The sequence below is a fragment of the Topomyia yanbarensis genome, chromosome 3, assembly GCF_030247195.1.
Source record: "Topomyia yanbarensis strain Yona2022 chromosome 3, ASM3024719v1, whole genome shotgun sequence".
Taxonomy (NCBI): Eukaryota; Metazoa; Arthropoda; class Insecta; order Diptera; family Culicidae; genus Topomyia; species Topomyia yanbarensis.
Window position 1 is genome coordinate 397,343,788 of NC_080672.1, and position 23,158 is coordinate 397,366,945.

Sequence of the window (23,158 nt, forward strand, 5' to 3'; positions counted from 1 at the left end):
TTAGTCGTTTTAGAAAAGCTAGTTTGTACTAGAAAAAGAAACATACATTTGTTAATTTCCTGGCAACTATACCGATGATCGCAAACCAAGTGATGTACTGCTAAACTGAAGGTAAATTATATATCTTATATATTGTCACTATTGCTGCATCCATTGCCAAACAATGGAAACATCAAGGAAAGTTCTATGGCATCCCTAAGTAATTCTAATATGTAATCATAATATTTTTGGTGTCAGAAGCATGCCCTGGGCGACGCCTTGGGAGAACCATACTGTATCGACCCACCAGCATAGGGAACGAAACTACTGGTGCACGTCTCCCATTTTTCCCCGCGGTCTTGCTTTCGAAGGAACCTTTGACGATCTATTTGCGGCGGGCTAACAAATAGTGTGAAACGTTTTCGTACGTGACAAACGTAATCATAGTGGCCGGCATCACACGCAATAAGTTTGGACCGAGCCCTTTATAGAAGCCACGCCAGGACTCATATCTGAAATGGTTCCGCAGAGAGGAAAGAAAGAAAGAAAAAGGAAAACAACTATTATTTTCGGTAGCTTTGTTGCTATTTTATCGTTTAATTGTTTTTTTTTATCAGAATAATTGGTATAATTTGTCTTAACATTTCCCGGGTGGATATCTAACTCTGGAATAGGATGTATGATTGATTGTACTGAAGGAATAGAAAACTAACTTAGCTCTATTAAAACAAGTCACTTTTCCTATTTTTTCAAATTGCTTCTCCGGTTATTGAAATAAAATTACATTCAAAACAAAATAAGGATTGCTGCTGTGCTCTATTTCGATTACTGAATTTTTGCTGTGTTCTATTCCGATTGATGGATGTATTATTTTCTCACCAAATCAGCAAGTTTATTGACTTATTAGTTTCGATTATTTTCTATTCAGCCCTATGCAAAATTGTCGACTAAGCAAAAAGCAGTACAGAGAATATGATTTGCTAACGAAAAATGTGTGACTTTCATCCCTTATTCGAATACTAATAATAATAGTAATAGTAATGATGGGATAAATGATACAATGGACGAACTGTTATTCGGGTTCGTTTTTTTTAAGTTACTCATGATTTCGATTGCTAAACACTGACTTACGCTCTAGTTAAGAGGGTTCCTTTAGATGGAGACGGAAACATATCGAGAAAAGTTTTCCTACACACGTACTTAAGTTTTAATCAGTGGGTCAGCCAGAAGAGAATTTTCCGATTTGTCTTTCATTTACTACTGTTTCTGGAGATTTGTTTGCTCTATTCCAGCCTCGTGTAGCTAGGGTTTATTGAACTGCTCATAGATCAACATCACCAGGCAAATGTTGGGCGTGACGTGAACTAAGTACGGCCATAGGCCCTTGTAAAACCCTGCCACCCGTTCGTACCTCCATGTCAACTTGATGCAGTCCCAGGTACCCTTGTACCGATGGTTGTGATCCTGTAGACGGGCTCGAACCACCTGGTAAGGATAGGTTGCGGCTGCGGCAATCAACTTTGAAACGGCGGCGAACGTCAAATACTCTACGGTAGTCTGGAAAAGAAATGTTTGATTATTCTGTTGCATCACGTAGCAAATCGCCTGGGGTGATTCTTACCAATTTGGCATCGATGGGCCGCATACGATGTTCATTGTACTTGGTCTTCATCTCTTCGTAGGTCATGAATTGAAGCGCACCGTGCGATACTCCAAGCATACCGGGGACGAAACCCTGCGAAAAGATCAACCAGATTAGTTTTTGTCACGCTGCGTAGTACTTATCAAGTGACGTATCATACGTACACTGTACAATCCCCGGATGCCCTCGGTGCGGTAGATTTTTTTCAGCCCGTCGACCATTCCAGCGTACATGTTATTCGGCGTCTGACCCGGTTCGGAGTACTGCAAACAGAGCCTAGTCTTCACCACCCAGATTGGGTTAGTCATTACTAGGGTCATGACACCGGCTTCGGCTGCCGCTAGCATGTGAAGCGATGGTCCCAGCGGCTGAGCGCTATTACCATCCTGGATCCATGTTTTGATGCTATTGTAGCTGGAGTGACAAAAAAAGGTTTTCAGTTGTTGGTATCTGACCTCAACGATTTTAATTCTGTCATAGTCTATACTTACAATAGGAAATAAAATCCCCACGCGCTACCCGATCCCCAGATGTTAGGAGTGACACCTTTGTAAAGACCCTTGAATCCTTCCTGGCGAAAAATTGTGAGGAATGCACCGGTAAGACCACGATACTGTGGCACTGCAGCTGTTCGGCCATCGTTAACTGTAAAAAAAAAAACAAAACGTTTCACTAATGGTTGTAGCGAGGGGAGAAAGCGTCAATAGAATAAGGTTGGACGCTAGACGAAATGCAAAATGCTATTTCGAGAACTGAAAATGGTAAGGCCGTCGGGAAGGACGGAATCCCGGCTTAACTTCCAGAAGTCTGGAATGGTCGAAGACAACATGTTTCTGGATTAATTGGATGACCCAATATGCTAAATCCACAAAAAGAGCTACAAACACGAGTATAATAACTATCGCTCAACACCGCCTATCAAATACTCTCCAGTGTTCTGTTTAGCAGATTGTGCCTCTTGGATGAATCCTTTGTCCGGCGAATGCTAAAGCGGGTTTCGAAAAGGACGATCAGTGACGGAGTAGATGTTTGCCATGCGATGAATTTACACTGGTATGATTTCAAGGCAGTGTACGATTCAGTGAAACAGATAAACTGGTAGAAAATGGCCATTCGTACAGGACTGAATACGCTAGATGAAATCAATCATAACGTGGATTGGTACAGAGCGATGCGCTTTCTAATCTGTTGTTCAACATAGCGCTCGAAGGTGCGATACGAAGGTTTGCAAAGGAGTGCGACTATCATAACGAGATCTCACATACTTGTAGGCTTCACGGACGACATCGACATCATAAGAGTCGATAGCAGAGTGGTGAAAGAGGTCTGTCGGATATATTGGATGGTACGTTGGTGCTGGTTCGGCGGTGGAAATCGAAGGGGTACGGTACGAGTTTGTCAACGAATTCATATATTCATATGTAGACCACCGACGCCCGCATAACTTGCTCTACACAAATCATCAACTCTTCTTGTTGCGCTGTACGACTACGAGGCGTACACTATCGAGGGCTCCGTTTGTCCGAGGGAATAATTGTGGAGAAAATTTAGATTAGGTCGTAGCATTGAGATCTTCTCTTTGTTTACAATCTCTTTCGATTATTACGCCATCACTATAACACTTTGCATGAATCTTCGAATACATATCGAAAGTTGAAGACGGCCTTTTTTCTAGAATATAATACCAAGAATTGAGTAGTAAATGTTAAAAAGACCGAATGATTGCCAGAAGAGAAAGGCCTCAAAGAGAATCTCTCATTTTTACTTACGACTTAATGTAAATTTTGTCCAGAATTCTGCACTCAGTACAAGATGGCATGATAGAGAATGAAATGTCACCAAACCACGAGCTTTATCAAATGTACAAACATGCTGAAAGCTGATAAAGCACGGCAGATTACAGTGTGCTTGGCATGTAGCGCGAATGTCAGAAGAGAAACCAACTAGAGTTATGTTTAACAGAGAGCCTGGAAGAGGCCGTCGACTGCGAGGCACTCGCTGGTTGTGTGAAGTCGAGGAAAATGCGCGACGCGGACGTATAAGAAAACTAGACAATGGCCGTCCAAGCACAAGCAACCTGGAAGTCTGGTCATGATTCGGAACATGAACTGTTCGTTGTTTCATGGTAACATCAACAGCAATTCGATCTTGGACAGAACAACAGTGTTGCCAGATTTGAAGACTGAAGATATGTCTTCATTTTCATTTGGAATGTTGTTTACACTTTTAAGATAAACTCTTTCGGAAATCTGGCCGATTTCTGGGAGAATTCTGGCTCAAAAAAAGTAAAATAACGCAAAACTATAGTAAAAAAGGTGTTGTTGCCTATTCTATTAGGTCAGCGCGCCCACTATCTGCATCACCAACTTTGACGCCAACAGTAAGGATGGCAACCTTGCGAACGGGCACCATGGAGCGAGTCTCCGCGCGTCTCAGGAAAATAGACTCTAGTGCCCAGTTGTCACATCGAGTGAGTAAGCACAATCTGGACATAAGGCAAAAAACACATACTCAACTCTATAGCTACATGATATTGAACTTAAAATTAGTGAACTAAATCTATTGCTTAAAATTAATGAACTACATCTAGTGCTTAATATTAGTGAAGTTAATTTAGTGCTAAAATATTTAATCTACGTATTCAACGCAAAAACGCACTGGTAAGAATTTGTGCTTAAAATCTAACTATGAATTAACAAATGAATCTTATAAATTAGATAGTAAAGCTATTTCCATACGGAAGTCTATGGTTGATTGAAGGTTGCCTCAAAGCCACCGATTGAAATAGGATAGACGTTAGAAGGGAACTAAACGTGAGTAATAATAATAATATCATAATTTATTCTATAACTTTACCTAAATAATTACAAGTGAAATAGAAACGAAATAATGTTAAACTTATTACTTGTAGGAAAATTATATCTCTCTAGAACCGGATCGTGCGTTTTTATTTCGTTTCCGGGCGAGATCATAATCTCGGAAATATCCCGTTGAACTAAATTCAACAGGTGTGATAAGATTTAAGGGGGGCACTCGCTCAAGACATTTGAAAAAAAAATCGTTTTTTTTGTTTTAATTGATAGAGATAGAGAGAGAAAGAATATTTTTCCAAAGTTTCAATAGCCTGTTCGTGGAGTTGTGGAAGAAATGATGCTTGAAAGAGGCCGCGGCGCATAGCCAGCTGGAGTTTAAACGGTGTTTTCTCAAAACTGTGTTTTTTTTTTTTAAATTGGCGTAGGAACAAGGTAGTTCAATTGAAGGTGTGTTTGTGATAATTCAATCTCATAAACAAAATTGTTTTTTTGCGTACAAAGAAGTGAAGACGAACGGCTGTTAGGCCATTTATGGAAGCTTTGAAGGACATGTCAGCTTCCTTCTCCGAACAGCCGTGTAGTGTCAGGGAACCTCAATTCCATAGTATCATACGACCCGTGCTATAGTTAAAATTTTTGAGGGAGTTTAAACTATTCTCAATGTCGAATGGAACCTAGGAAGAGCCGAGCGAACTCCCCAGTTACCATCAAGTTTTTTGGTTGAAAATCGAAAACTTATAATTTTTTAGTGCTAGACATTCAGTGTCTTTGGAACAAATTTTCTACAATAAGTGCCCTTCATTTTGAAGCAAACAAAATTAGATTGGCGCTCTCGATTATTGAAATAAGAAAATTATCTCCTGAATGGAAAAAGATAGAAGAATACAATCTTCCAAATAAATGTAGAGAAATCAATTCAGGGTAACTTTGTTGAAAATATCGAAACTCTATCTTCAACGGTTTTTATTCTACAGCGATTTCCCTTGTTTCGTTTGGGGTGACTCTTAAAAATTCAGTTTTTTTTAATATAACATCTTTAAAGTTGATTTCTCGTGAATATCGACTTCGAACAACAATTGGCTCTTACAAATGCGCACATTTCTTCTTCAGAGACCAAATCATGAACTTTTATATAAACAGAGTTACTGACGATTTTATGCTCACTCCGAAGGTGGCAAAATGTGGCAATCAGTGTTATGAGTCAGGCTTGCGAAATGTACTGGAGAATGACACGAATCAGCAGACAGTCATGCAGTATAACTGCCGGCAGCTGCCGAACGCAAATTGCTATAACAGCTACGACTGAAAATGTCAAGGATCTCATCACATTTTCATTCCGGAATGTTATGTTCGTTCTTTTCTATAACTTCTCTTTTTCTTCCGAATCCAAGACCGACATGCTGTGGTAAACAGCTACCCTTTCTTCATGCTGTGACCGGTGAGCTACACAGTTCGGTTTTCGCTAGGCGCTCAGTGAAATTATTGCTATCGGTACTCACCCCATACAGAACACTCAATAATATATTCCCGTTTCGCTGTGCATCGGAAATTTTCGTTTTCTTTATTTTCGCTTCCTGCTGCCTCTCGGTAGGCTGACACCGTACAGTAGCTCAGCATTCTACGCATTTAGTCTATCAGTGCAAGTTCGTAAGCCGTTTGGAACAGTTGATTGAATTTATATGCGCAAGTACCCATCGAGAGCCGATATATGTATTCTATCTCAAAGTAATATGGATTGTACATGCTTATGTAGAATACATTTCCTTTGAATATATGAACAGTTCAAGCAATGAAATCAAATGTTATGAAATACTCCGTTTTTTAAGTATTTATGTTTAGCTAGCTTGAAAATTGATCAATATTCTTGTACTGAATGAACTTTAGTCTTCGTGCCACGTGTCGATGAAACGTATAATTATTCCTTCTCTAATTTATAGACATATAATGAGTTTTACTATTGGCGAAATACTCAGTTCATGCAAACTATTCTAAAAGTCGAACATGACTTTTATTTATAAGTAGAATTTATAAAGAGAGACAACTGCAGAAATTTACAGTTCCTCTCTTTTGAAACTTTCTAAGACAATAGCTACTATATTACTATACACATTTTTGCTAAATATCAAAACTGCAGAACTGAGATTCCATTAAATGTTGAAAGGTAAAAGTGTTTACATTTTGATATTTATAGCATCGATTTAAACCAAGATACTTTGCTGAACATAACAACTAAAAGAAATGCACTCCCAAAGCGCTAGATATTTTGTCTTGTTAATTTTCGTTCCTGCCCAACTGTGCAGTACTGTTTAGCTGGATTGTCCAACATTCAATAAAATATAATATAATTTGCTCACGAAGAAAATATTTTCGACCGATTAATAGTGTCAGATACTGCAAATGATGCGAATCAAGAGTACCTAATGTAAATTTTCATTAAAAAGCTGTTTTTTTCTGGACGAAGACCCTTATTTATTTATTTATAAAGGATTAGGCCAATAAATCAACAATTTAATGCAATAAAATGTAGAATAAACATATATTTGAAATTCCGCGCCCAAAAATTTTGGAACATATATTTTTCAGGCGCCCCAACATCTGAAGTGAAAATCAACTAGTTAAATTTACTGATTTAGCGTCATCTACAGTTGGTGTCACTGTTATTGAACAAGATTTAGATTTTAATATCTGAACTCAAATATGTACATGAAAATGGCATTCGTCGTTTTATGGAAGCTACCACAGCTACCTTTCATAAATAGGAACAATATCTCAAAATCTTATTGTCTATCTCGAGATAATCTTGCATTATGTCATGTTGTTGCTGTAAAAAAAGTCGAGAAAGTTTCTAATTTAGGAAAAAAATAATAACTCTGTCACTTTGCCAACTGATTTTGGTGATAAAAAGGTTGTCATATGCGGATTTAAATGTTCTTTCTAACTTTTATTGAAGCAAAGACGCTTGTTTGTAAAAATGTTGGGCAATTTTCACATTTTTCATGAAAAAATCGTAAAATAATGGTAATTTTTATATTGTTGTCCCAAAATAACATAACACCGTTATAAAGGTCTATTCGTCCTTCAAGAACAATCAAAAAATTTAGGATCAGTTGAAAAGCGTAGTTTTTTTAGTGCCGAAAGTTCCAAAAATAGTTTTTTGGTTTTGAATAAAGATTTCGAGGATATATTAAATTGATCAAATATTGTGATTTTGTGTTGTATTGGACCAAACCAACAACCGTTATTAGATCACTTACATAATACATTAATTTTTTTATTTTGTGGCTCTGTGTCATGAATCCGAAGGGATTTATATATTTCATAAATTACTACAGTTTAATGAATCTCTTTGCTTCGCTTATAAGAAAAAGATTGATAAAAAAGTGGCTTGATAATTGCGGTGAGTCTATGAACATACAAGAAACACTGCATTGAAAAAATATTTTATAATTTTATCTTTACCTGAATGCACTATTTAGAGAATTAAAATGATGTAACATTAATGGACGATTCAGACGATACATCAGCTTCCGTCAACGTCAACGGAACGTCACCGTTCCGTCAGGATAAGTTACATGCAGTTAAATGGGGGCATTCACACATATCATCAACGGCACGGAACGTTTTGGCATGCGGCACGTGTGAACGGGCGCAAAAGAAAAGTATTTAACATATCTTGACGGAACGGTGACGTTCCGTTGACGTTGACGGAAACTGATGTATCGTCTGAATCGCGCTTAAAGCTTTCCAGTCACACGACTTGACGTGCTTTCTATAAAGCGCGATTCAGACGATACATCAGCTTCCGTCAACGTCAACGGAACGTCACCGTTCCGTCAGGATAAGTTAAATACGTTTCTCTTGCGCCCGTTCACACGTGCCATACGTCAAAACGTTCCGTGCCGTTGATGTTGTGTGAATGCCTCCATTTAACTGCATGTAACTTATCCTGACGGAACGGTGACGTTCCGTTGACGTTGACGGAAGCTGATGTATCGTCTGAGTCGTCCTTAACAGTGTTTTTTCAACTGGGGGTGAATTCACCCCCAGGGGTACGTCAGATTATAAATTATTCCGGGTAAATTTCGACTTATTATACTAACATTTCCATCGAATTATTGTCTCTATATCATAGAGTCAATAATTCGATGGAAATATTAGGATAACAAATTGAAATTTACCCGGAATAATTCATAATCCCACGTACCCCTGGGGGTTAATTCACCCCCGGTTGAAAAACATTGTTCTATAATGAATTTTTTTTTATATCCTGGTGGATTCATTTTGGACTTCAGCCAAGGATGCAACACGATTTCTAGAACGGTTTGCCTCCTATCCAATAGAAATGGAATTTTCAGAAAATAAGCTTAGATATTTTCCAGCCCGATAAGCATACGTAATGCATCCAAAAAACCAAATGTTTAGTGAGAATAAAAAGAATATTATATTAGGTGACCAGTCTCTCACTCTACTTTAGCGCCCGTCCTCCTTACGTCCTGCTAATGGCAAAACCAATACGTTCTCTCCCAGCTGTCGGAAGGAAAATGTTATGACATCGCTGTTATAGCTATGAAACAGCTCCGCTCTTGGGCGGTCATGACATCTCGAAATCATAACATTCCCGAAGAACAAGTTCAAAACGAATTGGGCAATACCGTGTAAGTTCATTAATACACTGCACCACTCAGAAACAGCAATGTCTTCGGCTACTGTTGGTGAACGCAACGAAGTGAAGAGTTCCGCTTAACGCTCGTGTGTGTCATACCTCTCGCGGTAACCCGCAGCACTCATTAAGCCACTGATATGTTACAGCAGCATGTGGCAGCAGTGCCTGTGGCTGTTTGTGATTGTATGCAATTCGGTGCCAGTCGAATTTGATGTTAACGGTTCGCAAGCCTGGTTATGACCATCTGATAGTATTTCAAAAACGCTACAAAATAAGGAGCACATGGTTTGTCTCCTAGCGACTCTTCACGTGAAATGGTTGCTGGTATACTCCCTCTGTTATAGAGAATGTATGCGGTATTCTTCTAAATTCGATCTTAAAATATATATTAATCATAGTCGCCGTTCTTATATACACATACATATCCGGATCTCCAATGGAAATCAAATTTGATAGTATTCTTTGGAGATGTGTCTCGTTCATTCCAAAGATTATGCAAATCGTTTCCGCATTTTTTGTGAAAATGATGAAAATTCTTTTTACATAAATGCGCAGACATTCTAAACTTGTTTCGTGGAGTCAATTTTTTTTTTTTTTTGAGAGTTGTCCTACTGGAGCTGTAGAGCTAGGTTCTCGGAAGGGCTCCCCGTCAGAATCACATACTACAATTTGCAGACGAGACAGGCAATGTCGCCCAAAAAACACTGCATTAGGCCAATTGTAGCGGGCCGTGATTCTGAATGTGATGTTCATTGTGCGGTTCAGGTATGCGCGGGCGTAGGGACTCGCGATCGCGTGTATCATCGCGAAGGGCTCGAACATTTGTACGTTAACGTGCTCGATCGCGTGTGCGTTTGTATGTCGCGTGCGCGTTTGTATGTCGCGTGTGCTAACGTGTATGAACTTCGCGTGTATAAATTCTATTTTATAACCGTGTGCCTTTCGCATATTCGCGTGTGTTCTAGAATGATCGCGCGCGGACCGTGAATCTGATACTTAATTTTTGATTTTTGATGTACGGTTCAGATTCCAGAAGAAAGTGGGTTCTTACATATCATTAGAATTCCCATTCATATCGCCGTAGAACGCGTGGTCTAGTGGATATGAGCTTTATTTTTTTTATTGGTCCAACTGAATGTATGGACCTAAATTGCTAGAATGAAGGCTAAAGATTTCCGGACGTGACCGATTCATGATCGCGCGCGTTTGCGGGTTCGCGTTTGAGACCGCGTTTGTAACGTCGTAAGTACTAAAACGTTCACACCATTGCCGGAGTGTTATCAAGTTTACGCGATCTCGGGCATAGGTGTGCGTAGATGATCGCGAAGGGCTTAAGCGTTCATATGTTGACGTGCTTGACGCGTGTGACTTCGCGTGTATAAATTCGATTTTGAAACCCTGCGGCGCTTCATATATTCGCGGACCGTCATTCTGATCTTTAGTTTTCGGTGTACGGATCACATTCTGACAGAGAGAGAGAGAGAGAGAGAGAGAGAGAGAGAGAGAGAGAGAGAGAGAGAGAGTTACCCCATATCACTAGAGTTTCCGATCATGTCGCCATGGAACGTTTTGTCTAGTGGATATGGGAGTTATTTTTCAATTTTATTATTTTTTTTTATTAATTAACAAGGACCTAGATTGTTTGTACCGAGGATAGAGACTTCCGGACGATCCCGATTCATGATGACGCGAGCGCGGGAGTTTGTAGGTTGACGCTTGAAATCGTGTTGGTAAGTTTATGAGTGCTGAGATTTTCACCTTATCACCGGGGTGTAATCATGTTTGCGAGTTCGTAGGTTGCTTGGAAAATCGCGAGGGGCTCTAACGTTTGTGCGCTGACGTGATTTTGTAACGTGTGTTCTTGAATGGTCTCGCGAACCGTGAGTCTGATATTAAATTTTTAGTGCGCGGTTAGAATTCTGGCAGAGAGTGGGATCGTTTATATCGATAGGGTTTCCGGTCATGTCGCCATGAGACGTGTTGTCTAATAGGTATGGGCGTATTTTCTTAATTGGTCCAGCTGAAGGCATGGACCTAGGCTTCTAGGATCAAGGATAGACTTTCGGACGTGACCGAGTCGTAATCGCATGCACGATGGCATTTCTGTAGGTTCCCGCTGAGACCGCGTTTTAGAATGTGTGAGTGTTAAAACGTTCACTATCACCATCTTTGTTGACCCAGCTGAAGACGGGTGTAGAATGGCAGTATAGGACTCGAAAAGAAGAAATAAAAGACAATATATGAGAGACGTAATAGATTAGATAGGTACAAGATACAGCTGAAGTTATGATCATCACATGAGACATACATTAGTACTTCAAACACTACTAATACTTGAATAGCCAATCACCACACATAGCACATCCTTTCTCAATTATCTATTTGTTACTGGTTGATTGTTGGTTATGAGCTGGTGAATAGAGGAAAGGTATAGAACAGACAAAAAGCTCATATCAGCCCTCCCGGCCTCCTCGACACACCACTATCGAGGCGTATTGTAATCAACATCTTGAAGCGGGCTTCTTATATAAATCAAATCCTCAGTAGTCATAATGTTTGGTGGATTATTAACATGAGAACTAATTAACCTCTAGTAGTAGAACTTGGTGCAAATAAAAACTAAAAAGAACGAAGGTCCTTATATTTAGATAACTCTATTGAATATATTGTGGCTTGATGATGTTTACAATACCGTCAATCCCATCAACCTGCGAGAGGGAATTTTTTCACCGAAATGAAAATTGTGAAGAAATTCTTTTAAAGACACTGAATGTCTAGCTCTTAGGGAATATAAGAACGGGATTTTCAACAAAAAATCGACTTCTTGTCTTTGGAACAGAGGTAGTTTATAAGCAACCGTTTCACGTTAGGGCCATATACCTCTTATTTTGTAACGTTTTTGAAATACTATCAGATGGTTGTAATATTGATTGTCACTTTTTGCCACCTTCGGAGTTATTTACCTTAGAATATGTCAAATTTTGACCATAAAATCGTCAATAACTTTGTTTAAATAAAAGTTAATGAGTTGGCCTCTGAAGAAGAAATGTGCGCATTTGCAAGAGTTAACTGTTGTTAGAAGTCGACATTCTGGAGAAATCAACTTCAAAGATGTTATATTTAAAAAACTGATTTTTTAAAGAGTCACCCTAAACGAAACATGGGAAATCGCTGTAAAATAAAAACCTTTGAAGAACCCCAAAACGAAGGGCACTTATTGTAGATAATTTGTTCCAAAGACACTGAAAGTCTAGCACTAACGGTTCATAAGTTCTGGATTTTTGACCAAAAATATCGATTTGTGGCCCAGTATGCTGCAATACGCAGCGGAATTTTTTCGCCGATGATATGCATTATTTAACTGGATTTTTGTTTGCTTCGCTGAGACTTTCGGCTGACGGTAGTTCGGTGAACTTTTGCTGGGTTTGGATTATCAATTTTCGACGCGTACAGGCGAACCTGCCCAGAGGTCGTATGGCATCTGGTCAAGAATCGAACCACTGGTCCCATGTCGTAAGAGGCGACTGCAAGCATTTAACGTGCGGTTCCGTGCCGAGTACTTGATGGCTGAAGGGTCTAAAATATGTCAGTCTCGGACGGAACATTTTGGGTTATGCGAATCTCTGACACAGTGGACCATTATCTTCTTAGCAAATCGTGGGAATCAAATTTCTACATGCGGCAACATCCCAACTTGCTAATAAAATGTACAGTTTTGTAACCAACAATGGTTAGAATATCACAAATCAATCTCCAGCTTAAACGTCCAGCAACTATGAATCTATCTCGACTTATGCAGGAAGGTAAAGCTTCTATAGCATTGGTTCAAGAACCGTACTTCCGTAAAGAAAACTTAGATATTGGAAAATTACTTAACTCTGCCTTCATTGCTTACAACAAGACAGGCATGACTAATCCACGTGAAATGCCTCGTGCTTGCATTCTTGCAAATAAGGCTATTGACGAGCGCCTCATATCGGATCTCACAACTCGCGATCTCTGTGTAGTCACAGCAGCCGGCATCAGCGTGATGACTCCAGAGCTTTTAGGTCAGTTCGTAGGGCATATAAGAAATGTCTTTGATCTGCAGAGCGGGCTGGTTGGCAAAACCTGTCTCTAGTCTGAACGAGGCTAGCAGGTTAAATAAAATTCTCTCAAAATCGAAAGGTGAACCAGAGATTGTGTTTATGTGACGGACAAAAAGGATGTTCTCAATTGTCTCTTCGACACACACTTCCCAGGTTGTATCAATCCAGAGCCGAACATTATCCACAGATCTCATTCTGGTGATTCACTACCACTAAATCGGTCAAACGGGGCAATTGGTAGCTTTGCTCCATTCAAATCGCCTGGAAAAGATGGTATATTTCCTGTGCTACTGAAAAAGGAATTGGATATTTCCAAACATGTCTTGAAAAAGAGTATGCTTTCCAGTCTTGCTACCTGGTATATCCCGCAAGCATGGCGAGAAATAGTTATTAGCTTTTTTCCCAAAAGAGAGCGCTCAAGCTATGCAGAAGCCACGAGTTTTAGGACTATCAGTTTAAGCTCTTTTCTTCTTAAAGCTTTAGAGCGGATTGTCGATTATTACATCAGGAACGTCAGTTCAGTTGAAAATCCACTGCACAAAATGCAACATGCATATCAGTGTGGGAAATCCACGACCACTCTGCTTAACGATGTTGTTTACAACATTGAGGAGGCCTTCTCGCTCAAGCAATCAAGTCATGGGGTATCTGCATGTATCTCGGGTTGTATACCCGTAATGCTTAGAAATCGCATTTTTTGTTCGTCACTAAGACAGGCAGAGATACAGAAGTTGAGTATTTGCGGTTGTCCTCAGGGTGGCGTTCCTTTTTTATGGAATCTGGTTGTCGGTGGCTTGTTGAAAAAGCTCAATGAGCTTGGATTTCCAGCCTACGGGTTTGTTGACGATTACAAAATACTATTTACTGGACTTTGCATCAGAACAATCGCAGATTTAATGTAAAAGCTGCCGAAAAGTGGTGTCGACAAGTTAAATTATCAGTTAACCCTAACAGCACTTCAATGGTTCTTTTCTCAAAGAAGCGAATAACACCCGGGGCTTGTCCCTTACAGTTCTATGGCTGTGAGCAACAGTGTGCAGATCAAGTCAAATACGTTGGAGTTATATTGGATTCCAAACTGAGTTGGTCTGCTCACATTAAGTTTAGAGTCAAGAAATCGTGCATGGCCTTCGGGCAGTGCAGACGACCTTTTGGAAAGAGCTAGTGTCTCAAACCCAAATACATCTATAGGATTTACATGAAAATGGCAAGTCCAATACTGTCATACGGAGATTCTGGCACGTTCGCCCGACTGTCATTCACCCGAATGCCACGAACACCCGAAAGACATTCACCCGAATGCCACGAACACCCGAAAGACATTCACCCGAATGCAACATAAACCCGAATGCTATTCGCCCGAATTCAATATACCCGAAAAACATCGAAATGTCAATCGAAAAAATTTAATTTATTAAGATGAAATACAAATTTTATTACATTTGATGCTATGAAGAAATTAACACTAAAGCTATACCAGTCGAATAGTTAATCCAATCACCTGGTTTGTATGATTTAACTAGAGTTTCCAGTTTTAGGTCCTTTCGTGAGTTCTTTTTAGACTTTTTAGCTGTTGGTACCGCTTGTAGTGTACGTAAAACATACGTACTAGGGTTTTTCTCTTCAAGCTGCAACTGCTTCAACACACCATAGAATTTCCACGGCTTAACAAACCGTTCCATTTATTGTGCTAGTCTTCCACATGGTGGTTCTAGGAATCTTTGTCGATACATTTTCGAAAACTGACCACGAACCGGGGCAAAGAAGGGTTATCAAGAAACTTTTTGATTAGTTTCCTTCCTCCCAAAAATACAATTTTTACTAATGTAATCCAAAAAATCGTCGAGAGCCTTTGGACAACATTTCCTCAATTCTTCGAGTGCCATTGGAATACCTTGATGGGGCAAGAAAGCCAAGGCAACAACTTGTTTGTAAATTAGTTGTATTCGATGATCTTCCGAATATTTTGTCTGACGACCAAGTTGTTTTATTTTTCTGAAAAAACTTTGGTTTAGATGGAAGAATCATCCGTGAATTAGGTGGAAGAATCATCCTGTCTCGAAATCCAATATTACGTAGAGAGCTATTTGGTATATAGATTCAAGAAATTGCTCTTGTTTTGAAAGAAGGAATCAACCCTTTTGTTTGAGTATACCGGGCAGACGAGTGGATCAACAGTTTTTTTGCAAACTTATTTGGCATGCAGACCCAAGGATTTGTCATGTTTGAAAGAAGCAATCAACCCCTAATTGTGGGAAAAGAGCTGCACATGTTTAAAAGAAGGAATCAATCCCTAAGTGTGAGTAAACCGGGCAAACGAGTGGTTCACCGGTTTGATTGCGAGCGCTATTTGGTATACAAACTCAAAGAACTGCTCATATTTAAAGAATGAATCAACCCCTATATTTCAGTAAATCAAGCATACCAATAGATCACAGGTTTGCCGAGTGTGGACCTCCGCTTCGGTTCCTCGACCTCGGTAATTGTGGCAAAGCCGGTTCACACTAGCTTCGCCACATAACATTTATGAGCTACTATTTACTAACGGTGTTGTGCCAAATGGACTTCCACCATGCAAGATATATTTACTAATTTAATTGATTCAATTCGTTAACGGAGCATCTTAATGTATATTTACCTCGATCGATCGTATTTCCGAAAGATTTCTTATTATTTTGTCCGGTTTATCACAAGATTTCAGCGCTCGAGCTGACAACTGCGTCCTATATGCATCAGTTTGCACCTAAAGAGCATTTGTGGCGTTGGCAACAGAACCTCAGTGACGTCGGATAGTACACCTAAAAGCGATGTCGCATAGCCACATTGGTCAGTGTACTGAAGACTAATGTGGCTACGCCACATCGCTTTTTTGTGCACTGTCCGACTTCGCTGCCGCTCAGTCGGCTTTAAACTAGCTATAGCCCCTATGTTTGAGTAAACCGGGCAAACAAGAGGATCACAGGTTTGTTTATAACTCCGGCGACGGGTAGATCAACGCCTCGTCCAACGGAACCTCTGCGGCTTTGCGCCGCTTCGGATCCTTGGCCTCGGATATGCGGCCAAGCCGCATCACACTAGCTCCGCTGTATAAGCTAACTTGTTATTGTTCAGCTTATCAAACTTTGGTTAAAGATTTCACATTTCCCGCTCGGATTTGGCTTATTTAGGTTAAAATACATCCTTTTGGCAAAAAACCGCATTAAAGTCGGACTTCTATCACTAAAGTCACTACACTAGACAATTACCGATTTTATATTTTGCTTGAGTGAATGTGGTATTCGGGTTAATGACATTCGGGCGAGTGGTCCATTCGGGTTGATGGCATTCGGGTAAATGGTTGATTCTGGTAAATGGTTTCGGGCGAACGTCATTCGGGTAAATGACTTTCGGGCGAATGTGATAGAACCCTTTTATTCACAAGGATTCATTTCAAAACATTCACCAGATCGTTCTAATAAAAAACTTGTCGTTCTTGTTTATAGACCTGTGAAATTTTCACTTGGTGACCTCTAATTGTCAAGTAAGTGCTTGTAATGTGCTGGTGAAAAAAAATAGAATGAAACGACGCTGTACCAAAAAAAAAGATTCTTTTGCAAGTTATCCAGGAGGAGGGCAGAAAATTCCACTGCAAAGCAGATGAGATTTGCGAATGTAAGCAAGCACCGCTGATACTCTAAAATTTCAAAAGGAACATTTAAAAATGCACCCTGCTGTCTACGCAGTATACCAGCACCGTCAAACGAGAAAACTGAACCGCGGAGCCGTAAAATGGATTGTTTGAAAAATATGAAATTGTTAATCATACAATTTGCAATTAGGGGAACTGGTGGTAAGACGGACATGTTAGGGATATACTCAAATAAAACAAAGTAAAAGCATGTTTTTGTCAACATGTAATACTCTATGCTGTAGCTCCATATGTTGGCTTTCGAGTGCTCAAAGGGATTATGTTACAAAATCAACAAGTATCATTTTTGAAGGAAATAGAAAACAAAGAAATATCCGCACTTTTTCCAGACTGCGGGTGAAACGGACATATGGTGGGTGTCACCGAAAGGAGGATCACAATACAAAACATTTCTAACTGTTTCTAACGGATGTTTTGGATAGTTTGTGGTTTCTTCTTAATATATATGTTCAATTCGAGGTGAAAAATATCGTTTTGGTGTTCGATTTAAAGTTGAAGCAAATGATGTATTTTCTAATATCGTTTTTTTCGTTGTCATAAAGAGGGCCATACAATCAGTTCCAATGATCATTCACAATCATAAAACTGGAAAATTACATATTAAATACGCAATTGGTAATATCAGTTCCTCGAGTACATACAGCCAGAATATGGGACATGCACAAAGTCGTCTACCTTTTCCAAGTCCTAGGAATTACGTATTCAGCCTCGGTCACATTAACGTACATCTTGCGGTCTACTACATGTGAGACTTCAGCTAACAGGATGGTTCTCCACGTTTGGCTGCTAGAATTTCGTTTCTACACCCGAGACATTCATATAAGGATAAATCAATAGAATTAATCAAGACTGGTCGTCTTGCCCCACCAGTACACATATTTTTTAAACGCTTACACTTATTTACTCGTATATAAACATACCTGTTATTTTTCACGAAGATGTTATTTAAGAGTTACATTATCGAAATAAAAGAAAAAATCCGCGAAAAAATTGATTTTTTCCTCGATAAACCTTAAAATCAGAGACGTACAAATTACATCCGCTCGAAGATGCACTACTGATTATCAATGTTTGCTTAAATTTTTCGCGTTTAACAATATTCAAGGTCTACTGAGTGCTTCATAATTCAAGGATATCTATAAATAGAGGGTACTCATATAAAGCAATTCTCGACAAACGTATGATGACGGCCCAAAAGCCAACTGTCAAAATTCACTTTGAATGGAAATTCCGGACAAACCGTTACACGCCAATCACAGATGTTGGTAGTAAATGAAAGAGAAAAGTTTTCTCTTTCATAAACTGTTGTGAACTGCGTTCGACTAGTAACGGTTTGTCTGGAATTTCCGTTCAAAGTGGATTTTGACAGTTGGCTTTTAGGCCGTAATCATATGTTTGTCGAGAATTGAACTTTATACGTTATATGCCTAAAATAACCATGTGTCCGTCTTACCCACAGTTCCCCTATGCGATTTTCATGTATGTCATGTACAAGCATGCATTTGCCCAGAAATAACTTCATAAAATGATTCCCTGCATATAACAACATCAATTTCAAGTGTATTCTAGTGCAATATACTTCCCAATAATGATTATAGTGTACATTTGCAGTATAAAGTTTACCTAACCCAACTGGAGAATACAATCTCACATTCATTTGAGAACTAAAAGTTGATCCATTTGTGAATGTTTACAACACAATCTACGTGTCATTTTTTTACCTGGATCCATTCTTCGGAAGTTCATCTCTACCTACGTTCAATTGTGTTCATTTGGAGAGTTTTCGTCGGATCGTGAATGAGCGACTGGATGCTGTCAAAGCAATGAACGGTTTTGCCAAGAATCATGCGAATGAATGATAATTCCCATCCCTGTTTGTGGCCCTTCTAAATATCAAACCATTACACATACACGTCAAACAAGATGTACTATCAAGTACATATAGACTGCAGATTGCTGGGCTTTGGAATAGTAACTATGCTAATCTTGATAGCAATCATATACGACTGTGGTCACAAATGGTTACATGGGGTGAAGATATTCTTGCTCCCAGCAATATTACACTCACATGTAGTTTTACTTACAGTCTATGTGAAGATTCCCTTTCGAGAGGGGTGGTTGTCTGGCTATATCGAGAGACGTAAGTGTCCTGTTGCACTGCCGGTTCTCTGAAAGTGGGGTGTGCTGGTGCTGGTGTCTACTGTCGTGAAAAGAGATTGGAACAATCGGTCCTTCAACAGAGCTTTTCCGGCAAAGTTATACATTTCTGCTCCGGTAGTTAGGCTGCAATCAAGGTCCTTAGGTCAGACAACCCAAGTAACAATTGAAGTTTTGTAGCATGCTACAAGTGCAATCTATGAATGGTTATAAAACTATCATAAAACCTCAATTGTTACTAGGGAAATCACGGTCCAAGATAGCGATCGCGCGCCGAACCCAAATCGAATAAATATGCAACCATCTACCTGTCTGGGTGCCCGGACATTACGGTATTGTTGGGATTAAAAGGGGTGACGAATTGGCCAGGGCAAGTTCAGCGATTGACTTCGTTGGTTCGGAGCCCGCCCTGCCAATTTCGACAAGTTGGATAATGAAAAAAATACGATCCTGGGCTTCGTCCAAGCACCGTAATTTTTGAAGAAATCTACAAACGTTTAGCCAAACAAAGTCGTTTCTAAAATAACCGTGCCCAGTGATTTCGAAAAATCTCCTACATTTTTCAAAACTCCACTGCTGACCAGGGCTTTAACCGGCTACTGAAAACTCAATTATCACACGGCAACTATTAAACGTGATTTTCATGTAATCTTTGTGAATCCGACTACGGAACCGCATATCATCAGACATGAGGTAGTAAGGCAATTGCATTTTCGAGCTTTCGGTTGTCCTTACATAGACGAAAATGTGTTTGGACGACTGAAACTTAGTAACACACAAATGTTTTTAATCGTATGCGGTTGAGCTTTAGGCTTTCTTGAAGGCGATTTTAACTGTTTGAGGGTAACCTACTTCATTTTTCTTCTTTCTTTCTTTCTATTCAGGGAAATTATGAGGATGTGACAAGGTACAAACTGCCGACTACACACGGGGAACGTGCAATTTGAGTCATTATACACTGATTCCTGATCCTACGCTATTTCAAACAGAAATTCAAATAGGTTATGTTTCCAAAGCAATTGGCAATAGTTTTCTTTACTCTGAATTGGACTGCTCTCTCCGTAATCATTTCGGCTTGTGTCCTCAGTCAATAGAATCTTGAGCATCAACAAAAAAAAATGCAATTTCTAGCTGGATAGTTTGTACAGAAAGAAGAAACCTGGAAGAGAACCTGCTTCTGGAACAACACAGAATTTTACTGAGCGCAGAAGACATTTTGTGTTAGGGCCCAAATACAATGCTCCGATATTGACGCAGGGTCAGACTGAATCTGAAAAGTTCTAACACTGTTCAGATATCGTCGTTTCATTCGTATGATTGGACAGAATTTTCCGTCAATGACAAAGCATTCAGTTCGTGCATTATAAATTAGCACAACTGTGCCAATTTATCACTTTTTTCTTGAGTAAAATTATCAGCTGATCTTTAGCAACATTACAAAACAAAATTTCAATCTTTAAATAGATCTCGATAAACATATTGAAATAATTCACGATAAACCATACTCAAAACAGTTTTATTGTAGACTAACCATGAGCGTCCCATCAAATCGAATCCTATAATCACAAGTCCGTCCCATGATAAACAATCCCATAGGACTTGGGACGAAAATGCGATTATGTATGGTGAAGGTGTGTCATATAACGCAAATAACACGTTCTTTGGTTTTGCATAAACAACTTTGGGTAACCGTACATATTTTAAATCTATTCGGCAGAATGCGATATTCTTTTATTGGTAACACGGTCTTTGGTCGTATTAGAATCAATATCACTGCTACGTTCCTAAGAAGCAGTATAATAACAAAACTGGTTCAAAAATGATAAAATAGTCGTTCTTGAGTAAAAATTTGATTCGAGCGTGCTAATTTTTATTCTACCATGGAACAATACGACTAACAGACTAAGTATTGAGAAATAAATTAGAAAATAGGATAAACATAAGCTCAAGTACCATACTTGTGACGTTACAAATAAAAACAGTCACGTTAGTCTTTTCGTGTGTATCTTCCTAATTTACATCGAGCCTCGCGTGTTAATTTGATGCTGAAGTGTGTGGTGAGTAAGCATTTTTCTAAAATAATTTCATTGGCAGCTTAGCAACTAAATGTTACCCAGCGGTTGTAATTTTACACCAACTTTCCCCTGTCTTTGCCCCGAGTGATCCTGCCGTGCCAACTGGTTCGATCTGAAAACCACTATGATTGTCGCCAGTTGTTCCCTGTTTCGAAACAATACGTCGCATAGTACACGGTACACGTGCCATGGTAATCCTTATCTTATCTTTGGAATTGGCGGATAGAATTAAAAATCCAGACAATAGATTGTCTTAAATGACAATTACAAACAGACCCGCCTAGTTGCTAGACGTTTTGGAATGAGTCTTTTTTTTATTATGATGCTGTTGAGCAGAGCATCCACAGAGAACATTGCAAACAGAATGGACAGAGCGTGATTAAGCAAACAGTAACCGATAACATGAACGGTAGATTCAAATTTTGCGAATTTTGTGTTCCATGTGAATGCCAGTTCAATCGATTTCCTATTGGCGCAGATCATTGTTGTTCGACCGTTTGGTACAATACTTAAGCTTTCTGAAAACAAGCAAACGATGTCGTGCGCGATTTCAAATTAATTACCCTGTTAACCCGTAGGGAAACATCCCCCTCCGACCGTGGAGTGAACAAACTAAACAGCGATAGCACGAGCTGTGTTTTCAAATAACCCAAACCAAACAATCCCCAGCCTTATCATTTCGGCACTCTATCGCTTCATCCCAACCCCCTTTAACCTATGCGGGCAAATCCGCAAACGGACTCACCTGCGAAACGAATCTTGATCAGGTCCAGCGGATGCAGCAACAGGGTCGATGTCACGCCACCGGATATTCCAGCCACCAAATGCTCGTACTTAACGTGGGCCAACCAGTTGGCCTTCCCTCCGCCACCACCGGGTCCCTTGTGATTTTTTAGGGCAGCTGCCATCTCGTCCGATTTGCGGTCCTTATCGTGTAGCGCTATGCCGTCTCGGTTATCTGCGGGATCCTTTTCTGCGCAGTTGTACTGAACTTTGGGTTCCAACTTGAACCTGCAGGTTTGCGCTAGCTTGATCGAGATTACGAGAACGCTTTCCTGTGGGCTCCGACTGACTGTCCAGGCACTGGACTCAAAACCGTCGTCCGTGTGTACTTACTATTACTACTATTATTAGGTAATTTCCAACAAAACGGTGCGTTGTGTGCTGTGCGGCTCGTTATTTTTTTTATGAATGAGCGTTTCAAAGAAAGGATACTTCAAGCTTGGATATATACATTATTATATACAAAAGAGCGAAGGCAAGAGAACACGACTCCAACTCCACGTCCGGGTGGTTCGCAGGTTGACGACGAGCACTTCTTGTTCGGAATTGGACACTTTTCAGCAGCCATTCAGCGACTGATAAGGGCGTTGAAGCATGACGTAAACGCAGTCTTTTTGCTATGAATTTCGTAAGCAGAAATTTCCGAGTCTAATGGCGATTCACACATCTTGCGCGAGCACTTGCACCAGGTCACAATTTATTTTGCACAGATCACGTTTTGCTATCGAATGTTCGAACACGGCACACCGCAGGATCCGGAAGTGGGCGATTTCGCTCTCGAAATGGTGGAAAATTTTCTTCTCTGTCAAATTCCGCAGGTTTTACTTTCAAGGTTGGCTATCGATTTTTGCTTGCTTCTTTATGCGACGGTGACAGGACCAACAACATGGAGTAGGTATGTGGCGATGATGGTGTTGATGGATGTGTGATGTGAAATCTTCCACTGACCGCAGGCAAAACTGGAAACGCGAACCCTCTCCGTACTACTGGACTGAGGTTGCACGAACGAAAGAAGCGAGCTTAGCGACACAAACACATTCACAAACCATCCACAGCTGGTAACACACACTACTGCCAGTGCAAGACTGATGACAGTTGAACAACCACAACAGTGGAAGCGACCCACCGGAAAATAATACATTTGATTTCATAGGATGTTTCATACCACTTACTACCCGTTAGTTTGCCATAAAAGTTAGCCAGTAAATGCATTCAAAAATTCATAAAGTGTGCGCAGTGGCGTGATAGCATCCAATAACGGATTTTTTTC

The 23,158-nt window shown here is 39.8% G+C and overlaps 1 protein-coding gene across 1 annotated transcript; it reads right to left on the reverse strand.

The window, feature by feature from the left end:
* Positions 1-22,899, reverse strand: LOC131689229 (mitochondrial folate transporter/carrier). The gene is made up of 6 exons (XM_058974177.1): positions 21,851-22,899; positions 2,113-2,266; positions 1,786-2,035; positions 1,601-1,714; positions 1,391-1,536; positions 1-491 (listed from the first exon to the last, which is right to left on the reverse strand). Exons 1-6 carry the CDS (start codon positions 22,011-22,013, stop codon positions 365-367), a joined length of 954 nt encoding a protein of 317 aa, XP_058830160.1. The 5' UTR covers positions 22,014-22,899; the 3' UTR covers positions 1-364.
* Between the last annotated feature and the right edge of the window lie 259 nt (positions 22,900-23,158).

Bases quoted from the DNA above. Each gene is read 5' to 3' on its own strand.
- LOC131689229 (XM_058974177.1), bottom strand. From the start codon at position 22,013: ATGGCAGCTGCCCTAAAAAATCACAAGGGACCCGGTGGTGGCGGAGGG. The intron at 2,267-21,850 runs GTGAGTCCGTTT...TTTTTTTTACAG, and splicing joins GATCAAGATTCGTTTCGCAG to TTAACGATGGCCGAACAGCT. The intron at 1,715-1,785 runs GTACGTATGATA...ATCTTTTCGCAG, and splicing joins GCATCCGGGGATTGTACAGT to GGTTTCGTCCCCGGTATGCT.